Source organism: Equus asinus, chromosome 10, assembly GCF_041296235.1.
Source record: "Equus asinus isolate D_3611 breed Donkey chromosome 10, EquAss-T2T_v2, whole genome shotgun sequence".
NCBI classification, from domain to species: Eukaryota; Metazoa; Chordata; class Mammalia; order Perissodactyla; family Equidae; genus Equus; species Equus asinus.
In genome coordinates this window covers 44,779,722-44,793,499 of record NC_091799.1, presented here as the reverse complement: position 1 = coordinate 44,793,499, position 13,778 = coordinate 44,779,722, and the positions used below count along the sequence as shown (strand labels likewise).

General features: G+C 40.4%; 1 protein-coding gene across 2 annotated transcripts in view; it reads left to right on the top strand.

The window, feature by feature from the left end:
- Positions 1-13,778, top strand: part of TDRD7 (tudor domain containing 7) — a 90,604-nt gene that overhangs the window by 75,477 nt on the left and 1,349 nt on the right. For both annotated transcript variants that reach the window (XM_044779171.2, XM_070519145.1), the window contains 4 exons: positions 3,329-3,463; positions 5,011-5,121; positions 7,015-7,517; positions 11,553-11,713. In XM_044779171.2, the coding sequence (XP_044635106.1) occupies positions 3,329-3,463; positions 5,011-5,121; positions 7,015-7,517; positions 11,553-11,713 (910 nt within the window). The remainder of the gene's footprint in view (positions 1-3,328; positions 3,464-5,010; positions 5,122-7,014; positions 7,518-11,552; positions 11,714-13,778) is intronic.

The window sequence follows — 13,778 nt, the reverse complement described above, 5'->3', positions numbered from 1 at the left end:
ACACCACCTTCTGGTCAGTCCTCAGCCACTGCTGGTTGGCTTCTGCCTGCACTCACCAGAGAGCCTGTTCTTGCAACCGAACCTTAACTGCACGATCCAGTTACTATCTTCTAGGTCTTATCTTACCAGACCTGCTTGCTGCATCTGACAGTGTTGACACTGGAAATTTTCTTATTAGGCTACCACATTATCACATCCTCCTAATTTTCCTTATGATGTTCTAATGATTTCTTCTCTTATTTTTCACTCAAACCTCACCCCTACCCCCACCTCTAAAGTGTCAACGTCAGCATCCCCGAGTCCTATCCCGGCTTACCACTCTTCTCAGCCTCTGCATCCTTCTAGGCAATCCCATCTCATAGTTTCAGTTATCATCTTGCCTTTGATGTCCCCCAAATTTATTTTCCAGCCCTTGAAAAGCTTCATATTTGGGCAAAAAGCCAGCCTAATTGTCCATCTCATGAACCACTCAAGCTCTACATGTCTGAAACCAGAATCATCTTCTGCCGTTCTTGTCTTCTTCCTATGTCTGTATTTTGGGTGCCTCCATTCATGCAGCCATTCAAGCATTCAAGCTGTTCCTTTAGAGTTATCTTTGACTCCTTCATCTTCTTCAGTCCCTGGTGCAGCCAGTCACCAAACCCTGCCTATTTTGTGTCTTTTGTCGTTTCTTGCCGAGATCACTGCAGTACCATGCCAGGGGGTTCCCCTGCCTTCACTCTTGTCTTCTTCCAGTGGAGCTCCATACCACTTGAGTGAGCAAGCCAAAATGCAAATAATAATATGTCACATTTTACTGAGACTTACTGTTTCCCAGACACTAAATGTTTTTTTAAACATGACTGATCTTATTTAATCTTCACAAAATCCTCTTATCCCCCATCTTACTGATGAGGAAAGTTATTCAGCTAGAAAGTAGGAGAGCTGATGTTTAAAACCAAATCTGTCTGACTCCAAAACCCTCACCCAGTCTTACCACCAACAACACATGGCCTCTTATAAGGCTGACCATCTCATTCTTCTGCTTAAGACTTGATGCTCGTTTCTTCTTATCTACAGGTAGTGTCCAAATCCTTTAAGACATACTGTCTGGCCATCCCAGTCCTTGCCTTTGGCCGTCTCCTGGCCTCATCTCTTGCCTCGCCTCTCCAACCAGCAAAATGCTCCAACACAACCAAAATGCTTGTAGACCCCACGTGTGAGAAATATGTGGTCTTTGCCCATCCTCTCCCTCTATTTGGAATGTTCCAATTAGCCTCTAACTAGACTGCTGCCAGCCTGCTTTGCTCCCATTCATCATTCACGGTCCAGATCTGAAAGATCTTATATCTAAATATAAATTTATGAAATTCCAGTTTGTGAAAAAATAAATACAAATGTCCAATAAATATGATTATTTCTTAAAGGAACACAAATTTACACAATTTAAGTGATCTAGCCAAAGAGTTTGTTAGATAAGTGACAATATAGCTATATGATAGACTGCTGTAACATTAAAGTGCCATAAGAGACTAATGACATAGAACAGTTTTATGAGACACTGAGTGAAAAATAGTCAATTATGTTATAGTATATACAAGTATGTTCTAATTTTTGTAAATCTAACTTTTTGTAAATGCATGGATAAAAGACTAAAAGGATAATTGTAATCTATAGTAGATTACAAGTGATGTTTATATCATTCTTTTAAGTATCTAAATTTTCTATAATAGAGGCATTTTACTAAAATAGGAAAAAAAGTAAATTTTAAAGCAAAGTCCCAATTCCAGGCATTCCCTCCTCCTGAAAGCTTGCCCTAACATCTCCTTCCTGGCTAGGTCGGGTGCCCATCCTCCATGTTCTCATAGTGCCCTGTGCATAACTTGATTATTGCCCCTACTACATTGTCTTATGATTATAGATTTGTGTTGTCTCTCAAGAGACCAGGAGCTGTCTGAGATGGGGAAGTATGTCCCTGTGGCCCAGTTATGCCTGGATATAATAAGCATTCAAAATATACCATCCAGGGGCCAGCCCCGTGGCCAAGTGGCTGAAAGTTCGGATTCTCGGGTTCGGATCCTGGGTGTGGATTTACTCCACTCATAAGCCATGCTGTGGAGGCGTCCCACATAAAAGTAGAGGAAGATTGGCACAGATGTTAGCTCAGGGCTAATCTTCCTCAAACAAAAAGAAAAAAGAGGAGGATTGGCAACAGATGTTACCTCAAGGCAAATCTTCCTCTTGCGCACACAAAAATAATTATAATAAAATATACCATCCATACCAATATATATGTTCCATATATATGTTTGAATAAATAAATACATTTTAAAATATTGCCCCATAGTACTGTTTGTGTTTATCATGTGTTAAGAGACTTAAAAAATTTATAAAATTTAATAAAGCATTCTCTGGGGCAGTAGGAAAAGGCTTACTTTTGGTATATCTGACTTCTCTGCCAAGAGAGGTCAAGTTCTCCCTGACAGTCACCACACTGAAAGCCCCACCAATCATTCTTAAGGTGGCAGTTCATGCAGTTATAGGCATGATGTTCCTGCCCAGGTGACTGTCCCAGCGGGCTCTATTTGGCCAATGTCACTATAGTCAATGATGGCAAATATCGTAATGACTTAGTAAGAGAAGTTACGGGCATTTAGAGATGCACCCGGAATCTTATATTTCAGTGTTGCCATTTGATCACAGATAGGTAATTGCTTTGACTCAGTGTGTAATTTCTCAATTTTTGAATTATTAATTTGAGCTTATTTTACTTCTCTATGACTTTCTGAGTTTCAATTTTTTAGTTATAGGACAAATGATAAAAATTATCATTGGGTTTTCTGGTGAAACTATAAAATACCAAAATATGTTATGACTTAGAAATATGTAGTATTTACCTACTACTAGTAAAATTCTGTCTCTGAGTTCTCTCTATTCTTCATTTCCTCATTGCTAAGACACAATAGTTTCTTTCCTCACATTTTATTATTTTGGAAAACACACTGCACCTTATAATCAACAATATATAATAGTGTGTAAAATTGTTGTATATCAATAGTGTCCTAGAATTGAGAACCTAGTAGATATTACTATATTTATTAATTTTACTGATTATTATTAGTTTAGTGGTTTTTACTGATTAAATGAATTAACAACTAGATGTTGAAATCAGTTCTATTCTGAAAGAATACTTATTTGGCAGAAAGTACATTTTAAAATAAGATAAAATTAACACTGATAGTCTGTATTGCTTTTATATGCAATTTGGAGTTGTACAAATGTAATTGCACAGAAGCGTGTGGGCCTTTGGGGTGTGCCAGTAAATTAGCCAACACGTGTCTCATTGCAGATCACGAACGTTCACAGCAGCCGGGCTCTTGACGTTCAGTTCCTGGACTCCGGCACCGTGGCATCTGTAAAGGTATCCGAGCTCAGGGAGATTCCCCCTCGGTTTCTGCAAGAGATGATCGTGATCCCACCTCAGGTACTGGGCGCTACGGGCCGGAGGGCTTTCCTGGAGGAGGCGTGCAGGCACTCACAGTCATGTTGAGACGCCCTCTCAGTTGTGATCTTGATAATGACCCAGGTCTGAGGTTGTAACAGAATTGGAAGTGGTCCATATGTGGTTGTTCACTGGTTTTCGGACGTAAAATTTGGCCCACTTAGACAAGACCAGTCAAACTTACAGAACGTTGGTTGATAAATGTGTGATTTAAGTGTGTATGGTCATTAGGCTGTGTGTCCAGGTTCCGCCTTAGTACTTAGATGCCAGTGCTGACTTCTACACAGGTTTAGGATATTCTATGTAAATATTTTCTCCCAGAGTTCTCAGTTTATTTAGGTAACTATTGTCTTCAGAAATGTGTTTATATTTAATCATTTTCTTTTGTGATCTTTTCCCATAGATTTTAGTAAAAAGATTAACTTCAGTCTATCCTTTCTCTACTGGTAAAAAAAAATCAGATGATAAGAATTTTGAATTATTTTGACTTAATTAAATTTGTTAAGAATTATTTCCTACCTTTAGGAGCCGTAAAGGATTTTGTACAGAAATCAGTTTTTTTTTTTTAAAATAAAATTGTTCAACATTCTGTAATTTCAAAAGGCCATGTGACTTATATTTGCTAGAGGATATCTTACACCATCAAAACTCAGTGAATAAAAAGTACTTGACGGTGATTAGCATGGCTTTTTATGATTTCTCTCACTCCAGCCTTTTCTAAAATGACTGTTACAGAGAAGCTGTTTAACTTGTGTTCAAGCCAGGCACAGAGGGGAGAAGGAATCCAGGAATCCTGGAAGTGGGTTTTTTTCCCCTTCACAAAATTGCCTCTGTCAATTCAGAGGCTCCATAAGACTGAAGGGCATCCCTGAGGTCACTTTTACTCTCTGTTGTAGCCGTTGTACAAAAGGTTGTGCCGTGATGGTGGGAGGTAAGAAGCACCAGGGAAAATGAGGCTTTTAGGTGCCTATGGATTTCAGGCTTTCTTGCCCTCCTTAATTCTCATTACAACCTCCTTCAGAAGGTGAGCACAAGTGCCCAGCAGCCACAGGTGCTCAGGAAATGCTGAATGAAGCACTAAGCCTCCAAAAAGATGTTTGGGACAGGACTCAGAGTTCATCCAAATGACACTTCATTTTTGTCTAGTTGGACTCCGAGGGAAGACCCAGATATCAGTCCCGATCCTGTCTTCAATCTTACACAAATAAGTCTCTCTGCGTCTCTTTCACCACCTGTAAAATGGGGTCACAACATTGGCCTGTCATGCAGAAGTATTGTAGGGGGAGAGGTACATGAAGTGCCTGGTATAAGCCCTGGCTTGTAATAGATAAGTAGAGACAATGGTAGTAATGTAAAGAGAGCCAGGAACATAGCAGATGTTCCAGCTGAGAGCTGTGATTGTCATTATTAGCTGTTGCATGCTTTCTATCTTGGCAACATCTGACTTGTAGGAAAATAATATCAACATTATTCCATAAGTACCTATTTTAAGACGGTGAGTTTGTTTTTACATCATGTTTTCTTTTCAGGCTATAAAGTGCTGCTTAGCAGATATCCCACAGTCTATTGGCATGTGGACACCAGATGCTGTGCTTTGGTTGAGAGATTCTGTTTTGAATTGCTCGGACTGTAGCATTAAGGTTAGTTATCTTATGGCTCTTGATACCTTTAGAAAGGGAGCTGTCAGCCGGAAGGGCTCATTTGGTTTTTTGAAGGAGTTTTATCTTACTATAAACTGATGCTTTAATGTCTGACACCTTTTTATAGTCAAGAGGTTGGTTATATGTGTAGCTATAAGATATTTCTTGGTTTAGTTTTGATTTAAGAATTTATACTGTATCTCCAGTATTATTTTAAATGTAATTTTTCCATTATTAATAAGGTAGCAGAGATGATTCTCTGCTCCTATTTTGCTCCATGATAAGGAATTAAGTCTCCAACAGAGGGACCATATGTCTCTTGATAAATTTTTCTAAAGACCATTTAAATAAGTCCCCTGTTTCTTTTTCTTTCTAAAGTAGAATTGATTATAAACAAATCATTTGCTTATAATCTTGATTTTTGCCTCTTTTCCTAAAGTTTATTTAAACTGTTTATTTCACTAGCTCATTTCTTTTTCTGCGCTTTTGCATCTTCATATCAAAAGCATTGCTCATATTTCCAAGAATAGGAATGTGAGATGATATTTCTGTTTTAAGTGATGCAAATAGTATTATTTTATATAAACATTTAACAATTAAATGTCCTTGAGAAATATCTTCATGAAGTTCTCTAAATTATTCTGGCTCACACTGATTTTCCTATCTTCATCCTCCTCTAGCTTTATAATACACAATTACACAATTACATACCAGTTTATATTCCTCAGTTGCCACATGATAATGAATATTGTTTTCTCATGTACTTTGTAAGCGCCTAAAGCCAGGGTATTGGATACTCAACAAAAATATTTTTTAATGGTTGATTTTTTTTGAAATGGTACTTCTGTATAGGAAATATCAAAATGAATTAGCAATCAGTACTTCATTAGCACTCCAAAGGATGAATTTAAATAGATTCTCCTCGCTAGAAAAAAATTTAAAAAGTCACTTCCTGTAGAAGGCTTGCCTCGCTGGTGTCGCCCTGTCTTCAAGCCTGCGCTCCTGCCTTTCATTCCCAGCCCTATTTGACAAAAGGTAGATGCGTCTTTTTTTTTTTTTTGGCATTCCTAAGATAAACCAGAGGAGCTGATGAGAAGAATTAACAATCACCAGCCCTTTGGGACACACAGCCGTGCAGTCCTGGTTATCAACGTGTGGTGCTCCATACACACACTCACCCCTCTGGCAGCAAGAGCAGCAGTAGCTAGGTAGTCACAGGTCTCCTAGGCAAAAGGTGCAAAACTGTAATTTTGGCCTATTCAGTAGAGCTTTCTTCCTCCTTTTCTCCCCCGGTCCCTCTCTTCCCATGTAACTCGGGGAGAGGGTGAGGGGTGAGGGCGTACATTAGGACCAAACAAGGAATTTGGACCACAGGTCAGGAGGGTATGGTGAATGTCACACTGCTTCTTTCCCTCCCTGTCTGAGAGAGCAGCAGCCTTAGCCAGATGCTTAGAGGACCTTCTGCCGTTGTCGTTATTTCTTATTGTTGAAGCTGAGTGAGGAACACATGGGGATTCATCATACTAGTCTTTCTACCTTGAGTGTTTTAAAATGTCATTAATAGAAAAAAGTGTTAATCATGATATATAGAATCACTTTCTCTCAATGATAATGACCTCTAGCATAAGTTATTCTCAAGAGTCTATATAAGTTAGTAAATTTTTCATTTCCATAAGCTTGCTGCTGGTTTCTAGACTATTTTGACTTAAGAGCCCATTCATTGCTACAGCTGTGATAGATAATTCATCTTACCTTAAATAAAATGCATGTTAGCAAGTCGGGTTTTCTTTGAAAAATACTGTGTTTTAATATTTAAGGCTAATATTATAACTGCCTCTCAGAATTCACTGTGAACTTGGATTTCTTGAATTGTTTTTTGTCTGTTTTCCGAAGGTTACAAAAGTGGATGAAACCAGAGGGATCGCATATGTTTATTTATTTACTCCTAAGAACTTCCCTGATCCTCATCGCAGCATTAACCGTCAGATTACAAATGCAGACTTGTGGAAGCATCAGAAGGATGTGTTTTTGAGTGCCATATCCAGCGGAGGTAGTTCTCCCAACAGCAAGAGCGGGAACACCCCCATTTCAGGCAACACTGGAGAGAATTTCAGAAAGAGCCTCACAGATGTCTTCAAAAAGTCTGTGATGGACCACACCAGCTCTTTCTCCATGGAGGACCTGCCACCTCCTATCCACTTGTCAAAGCCAGGGGAACACATGGATGTGTACGTGCCTGTGGCCTGTCACCCAGGCTACTTTGTCATCCAGCCATGGCAAGAGATACATAAGTTGGAAGTTCTGATGGAAGAGATGATTCTATATTACAGTGTGTCTGAGGAGCGCCACATAGCGGTGGAAAAAGACCAAGTGTATGCTGCAAAAGTGGAAAATAAGTAGGTCCTTGGACAAAGCATTTTATTCTACTCCTAAGAAAAATATGTAGAATGATAACCAAGAGGGCTTAGGCCCTGCAGGGGGACTGGGAACTGCGCGAGTGGGGATTTCGAATGTGGATTGAGACTAATGAATGTGCAGTTTCCTAATGTTTACAATGATGTCGCTCATCTGGAACTCTAGTGGACCGTATTCCTGCTAAAACCTGGTTACATCTAAAGTGAAGGTTAAGAAGGCTTTTTCTGGTTTTCTATTAGAAACAAATTATTTTGTGCAGAAAATAAGGTTTAATGACTTTTTAATTTTCAAAATATTTATTTTAGGAAATCTGGAAAATACAAAAAAGTATAAGAAATTAAAATCAGCCAACCAACATAACCCTTGTTAAACTACTTATGTGTTTCTTCTAGTTTTTTTCTATACATACTTATTACAATTGGTGTATTAGTATTATAATTTTGTACCTCTTTTTTTCACCTAACATAATCCTGTGAACAATTTTCCATGTGATAAAATTTCTTCATAAACATTTTTAATGGCTGAATCATATAGAGAAATCATCATTTACTTATCATGCTCCTTTGTCATGTAGGTTTTCTCCTCCTAGATTTTTCACTATTATAAATACAGTTGAGCGTAAATCTTTGTTTGCATCTCTGATTCTTTATTTTCGGGATAGATTCCTAGAGGAGAAATTACTTGTTTAAAGAGTGCGGGGTTCTTGCTCTGTGCTGTCACGTGCTTCCTGGAGAGCTTGCGCCACCTTTCGTAAGGGGCAGTAGAGTGTATTTCACAGCTCTTTGCCTTTGGACAGTGAGAACCGTAATGCCTTACATTTGTTTAGCACTGCCGTCTGTTTTCTCACGGTTTCACATTTGGATCCACGCCCTCCTTCCTGAAGCCCCCTCACTATGTGCTGGTTCCACCCAGTGAAGCCCAAGCACTACACACTACACTCTACACTCCTTCCACGGGAGCCCCAGGAGATGGCACAGCCGCCCCTGTCCTGTCCCCTTGGCCAGCTTTCTTAGGAGAAATGGACAAGTTGATTTGATGATGCTGAACACAAAGAACTGTCTCCCCACTCCCGCCCAGCACACACAAAACACACATACACACCCCCCAAAACTCAGTTTAAAAGGTCAAACTGCTTATTTCTTCTATAAAATGCTTTCATTCTTTCTTAAGATAGCAAGCCTAGGCGTTTATAAAATTTTGTTATTTTCATGGGAGAAAAAAATTAATTTTCAGCTCTTAAAAATGAAAAATATAATACCTCTCATTCTGAAAAGCATTCAACTTTAAAAGTCGTAAGCTTTTCATCTTCAAAAAAACATTTTTACTATGTTGTGTCATTTACAACTGGAAGCATAAATGGGTTTAAGTCCATATGGGAACATTATTTGTGTAAATTTGCCTCATCAGAATTCTTTGCAGGATAATTTAATCACAGTTAAAATCCAACTAATGTTAACTCTTATCTGAGGGGCAGATTAATGATGATTAGTGATGGGGAGGTTCTACTTAGAGGCAAGGGTTGTGTCGGGTTGGAGAACCCATAAACAGGAGACCTGTAGTGTGGGACTTCAGAGTCCACCCCCCTCCACGGGTGGAACAGTTTTGCCCCAAGACTCTTGGGTTTTAACCAGTTAATTTGTCCCCAGATTATCAAGGGATGTCTTATGTATAAGAACAGATTATCTGATATTTTTTTAACTTTATGAACTGAATCAGTGTAAAGTGTTTAGAGCTTCTGTCTTGTTTACAACCCAGACTATTTACTAAGCCTTGTTCCCAAATGCGGTGAGTTAAGACTTTGGAGTTTCAGATACACTTTGATTACAGTGGTTTTCAAATCCATCTCAGCTTCAGAATAACCTGGAAAACCTATGAAAAGTGCAGATTCTCCTACCTCACCCCCGGCATCCTGGATCAGAATCCCTGGGAATAGAACCCTAGAGTCTGTGTTTTTAACAAACTCTCCAGGGGATTCACATGTGCACTGAAATTGGTAATCTAATCAAAATGGAAGCCTGTCTTTAAGCTATAAGTTTTGAAAATTGAAAGCTAAATAGAAGCACCACCCATGAGTTTTCTGATGGCTCTCCTCACTGCTCTGTACCTCTTATTTATAGACTAAAAGTACAGACTACCATCGTTTGCCCTGTACAATTTAGAAACAGTGATATCGTTGGAAACCAAATGTTTTCATCTCCTTTTGCACTTAGACAAATTAGCAACCTGCACCAAATTGCCATTTCCACATATGAAAATTTCTCTTCAGTTTATCTGAAGTTCTTATTTACACAGCTTATCTTCATTTTAATAATTACAGTAATAATGATGATAGCTACCATTTGCCAAGTGCCTATTATATGCCAAAGTTATGTGCTAGGCGCTTTACAGTCATGCACCACATAATGACGTTTTGTTCAGTGACAGACCGTATATTCAGCGGTGGTCCCATAAATCAGCACCATAGGGCCTAGGTGTGCAGTAGGTTATACTGTCTAGGTCTGTGTAAGTGTGCTCTGTGATGTTCACACAACGATGAAATCACCTAATGGCGCACTTCTCACAACGTGTCCCCATCATTAAGCAACACATGCTGTGTATGTATTATTTCTGCAAGTAAGTTAAAATTAAATATTACGTGTGAGATAACTGCAGCTCAGAGAGGTTAAAGAGCCCAGGGTGACACAACTGAAAAATGCCCCAGGTGGGACTCCAGCTCAGGTCCGTTTGGCCCCCAAAGCTCATGTACTTTGGCTACCTTTTCGTGTCCCCCTTGTCTCTGCGATCCATATGTTATTGCTTGCTGCACTTTGGCCTTATCTGAAGGTTTCTGGAGTGCCCCCAGGAGCCTCCACTCACATACAGCGTTTAAGGTTGGCCTCTTTGCAGCTTTCCTGTGATGGTTCACCCTGTAGCAGCTGTGTGGGCTTCTTACACGCTGTCTCTGTTAGTAGCCTTGGCTGGAGCATTAGTCCCATCTGGCCAGCCCCAGCCCAGGAGTGTGTTGCAGCGAAGGGCCTGCTGTTCCACTGGGCTTGTGGCTGATAAACCTGTTTCAGAGGGCTCACCATTTAGGAGCAGAGACGCTTCCTTTTTAGACATTATGACAATCCTCCTTTCCTTAGTGTAATAATAGTCTTTAATCATGTAAGCAAGACTTTAAAGTGGTCCTTCACACCTGAACTTTGAAGTCTAGGTTTTCCTCAGTTTAATGGTCATGATGTAGGCTCAGAGAGGGAAAGTATATTCGTGTGAATTTCTTTCTTGCACCTTGAACTCCAGATCTGAAACCATGCTCTTCTTTCCCCGTATTCTCCTACCATTTCCAGGTTCTTTATTTTAGTTGGTGAATTGGATTTTGTGTTTTGTTTTATTTAGTTTTTTAACCTCCTTACTTGGCATAATTAACATTGTCAACTTTGCATCCAGAACTTTCTGTAATCTTTTCCTACCTTCCCAGTCTGACTTTCTCTTCCATTCCTCCACGCATTCCAACTCGTAGCTACATAGATTTGCTTGCTCTGCTCCAACCACCATACCCTGTAAAGTTGTCTCTGCTTTTTGTCTCATGTGTGTCTTCAGCCTGGCCTGGTCCTGCTTGTCTCACTCCTTCCACCTTCCTCACATGTACCTGTCCCAAACAAGTGGCCATCCACTCTCTCCCCGTCAGAGTGAAGGGATCCACTAGCCTTGTCCTGATCATCTTCCGTGGCCTTTGTTTCATTCTGCTTAGTGATGGTTGGCAGATCGTGTGTCATTCTCCTTTACTAGCTCCATAAGGCCTGTGAAAGGGTGTTGAGTGAACAAATTCCATCAAATGAGCTGGTGGCAAAGCAGAGGATAGTAACCTTTGGGGAAAAAAGAAGGAATCTCTTTAAAAAACTTCCACGACAGTATAGGTTTATATTTTGATAAACATCGTTCAGACTGACTTTTCTTTTTATGATAAAATGTTTCCCTGAAAGCAGGTGTTGATTCTTGTGTGTTTTTTCTTCCTTTTTAATTCAATGCACGTTTAGGTGGCACAGGGTGCTTTTAAAAGGAATCCTGACCAATGGACTGGTGTCCGTGTATGAGCTGGACTACGGAAAGCACGAATTAGTTAACATAAGAAAAGTGCAACCCCTGGTGGACATGTTCCGGAAGCTGCCCTTCCAAGCGGTCACGGCTCAGCTAGCAGGTAACTTCTGTGGAATCGGAACTCATGTCACAACGTAGTTTATATTGTCATTTTGTCCTGGGTACTTAGGGAGTACCAAATCATTGGCCTGTTGAGTTCGCTTCTTTCTTTTTTGCACAACTTCTCAACCATATTAGAAATAATCTTAATGATCGCTCACAGTCATGCCCTCCCACTATATCTCCTGTTTCTGTTTTTCCATATTTCTCTTTTTGGTTTCACGTATGAGTATATTTCTAAAGCTGTGATCTTAGTACTGGTACAAAATCGCATTCTGCTTTCTTCATTAAGCATTTTTTTTCCCTCATTACTTTTTGGCTGGTTGTTTGATGGTCTTGATAATGATTTTTAATAGCTGCAAAATATTCTGTTTAATCACGTTCCCTATTGTTGAACTTTTAGGTTGTCTACACTTTGGTTGTGGTATTAAGAAAAGAACCTGCAGCTATGTATACTAGCTAAAACAAACAGTGAAACAACCTAAAAAACCAACAAGAGAACATTGCACAATTAATATTTCATAATTTACTGCATAAATTATAATACGTTTACATAATGGATTTTCACGATTATAAAACATTCCTGGGTCATAGACCATTTTCGTGGCCAAGTGAGTTTCCAGTTGCGTTGCAGCCAACGGCACGTCACCACGGTCACACCAGCCTGTCGACAGTGGTTACAGTCGGAGGAGCTGAGCTAACGGCTGTGCAGTGGCACTTCCATAGTGTAGTCTGTTGAGATTTCGTTGTATCTTTTGTGGAAGTGGTGTAAACGTTGGCGGCTCCTCTGTGTGCACTCTACCAGCAGGGAGCACCAGCAGTTAGAGGCAGCTCCACCCAGAGGCCTGTCAGCATGAGCAGAGGGTGTGGTGGCCAAAAGGGCTGAGGGGCACAGACACCTCCAGTCACCCGGGCTCTCTGTGCCCCGCCACGCTGGGCTGTGGGGAGTTTGGACCATGTGGTGCCTCCCTGATTCCTCACCCTCGCGCAGTCCATACATTTAGCACAGTAGCACAGTGGCAGAAGTGATTTGATCTCAGAAATGAGGGAAACTATATATGTAGGTTTTTTTTTTTTTTTTAAAGATTGGCACCTGAGCTAACAACTGTTGCCAACCTTTTTTTTTTTCTGTTTTATCTCCCCAAATCCCCCCCGTACATAGTTGTATATCTTAGTTGCACATCCTTCTAGTTGTGTCATGTGGGACGCTGCCTCAGCGTGGCCTGATGAGCAGTGCCATGTCCACGCCCAGGATCTGAACTGGCAAAAACCTGGGCCACCACAGCGGAGCACGTAGACTTGACCGCTCGGCCACAGAGCCGGCCCCTAGATTCTTCTTTTAATTATTGCCTAGCTTTTATTGGAGAGATAGATATTTCCTTATTTTGAAGTATTTGCCAGTTTCTTTATGCCTCCTACTAGAATTCAAAGGAAACTCCCATGGTACTTGGATATGAACCAAAAATGGCATTTTGCACATGGCATGGCTTCCATTCATCTGCTTTGAACTCAAAACTCTAAATGGTTTCTTCAGATTTAATGGTTAGATTTTTTAATTTTTATTTTTTAATATTCAGGTTTTGGTAACAACACATTTTGTTAAACATGACAATCAAACTGCCCAGAGGAGGAGTCTCTGTGAGGAATGGGTGCCTGGCACCATCATCCCCACCACCAGCATCATGGCTGTCATTCACTGGTGCTCACTATGTGCAAGGGACTCCACCACCCCACACTAGGAGGTTTAGCTGCTGTTACTATCACTATGACACAGATCAGGAGACAGCGGCTTAGAGACTACGCAAGGCTTCTCTTGTGGGAGATTCTTTTTTTTTGGTGAGAAAGATTGGCCCTGAGCTAATATCTCATGCCAATCTTCCTCTTTTTGCTTGGGGTCGATTGTCGCTGAGCTAACATCTGTGCCAGTCTTCCTCTATTTTGTATGTGGGGCACCATCTCAGCATGGCTTGATGAGCAGTGTGCAGGTCTGCCCCCAGGAGCTGAACCCCTGAATCCTGGGCTGCCAAAGCAGAATGCAGGAACTTAACCACTACACCACTGGGCCG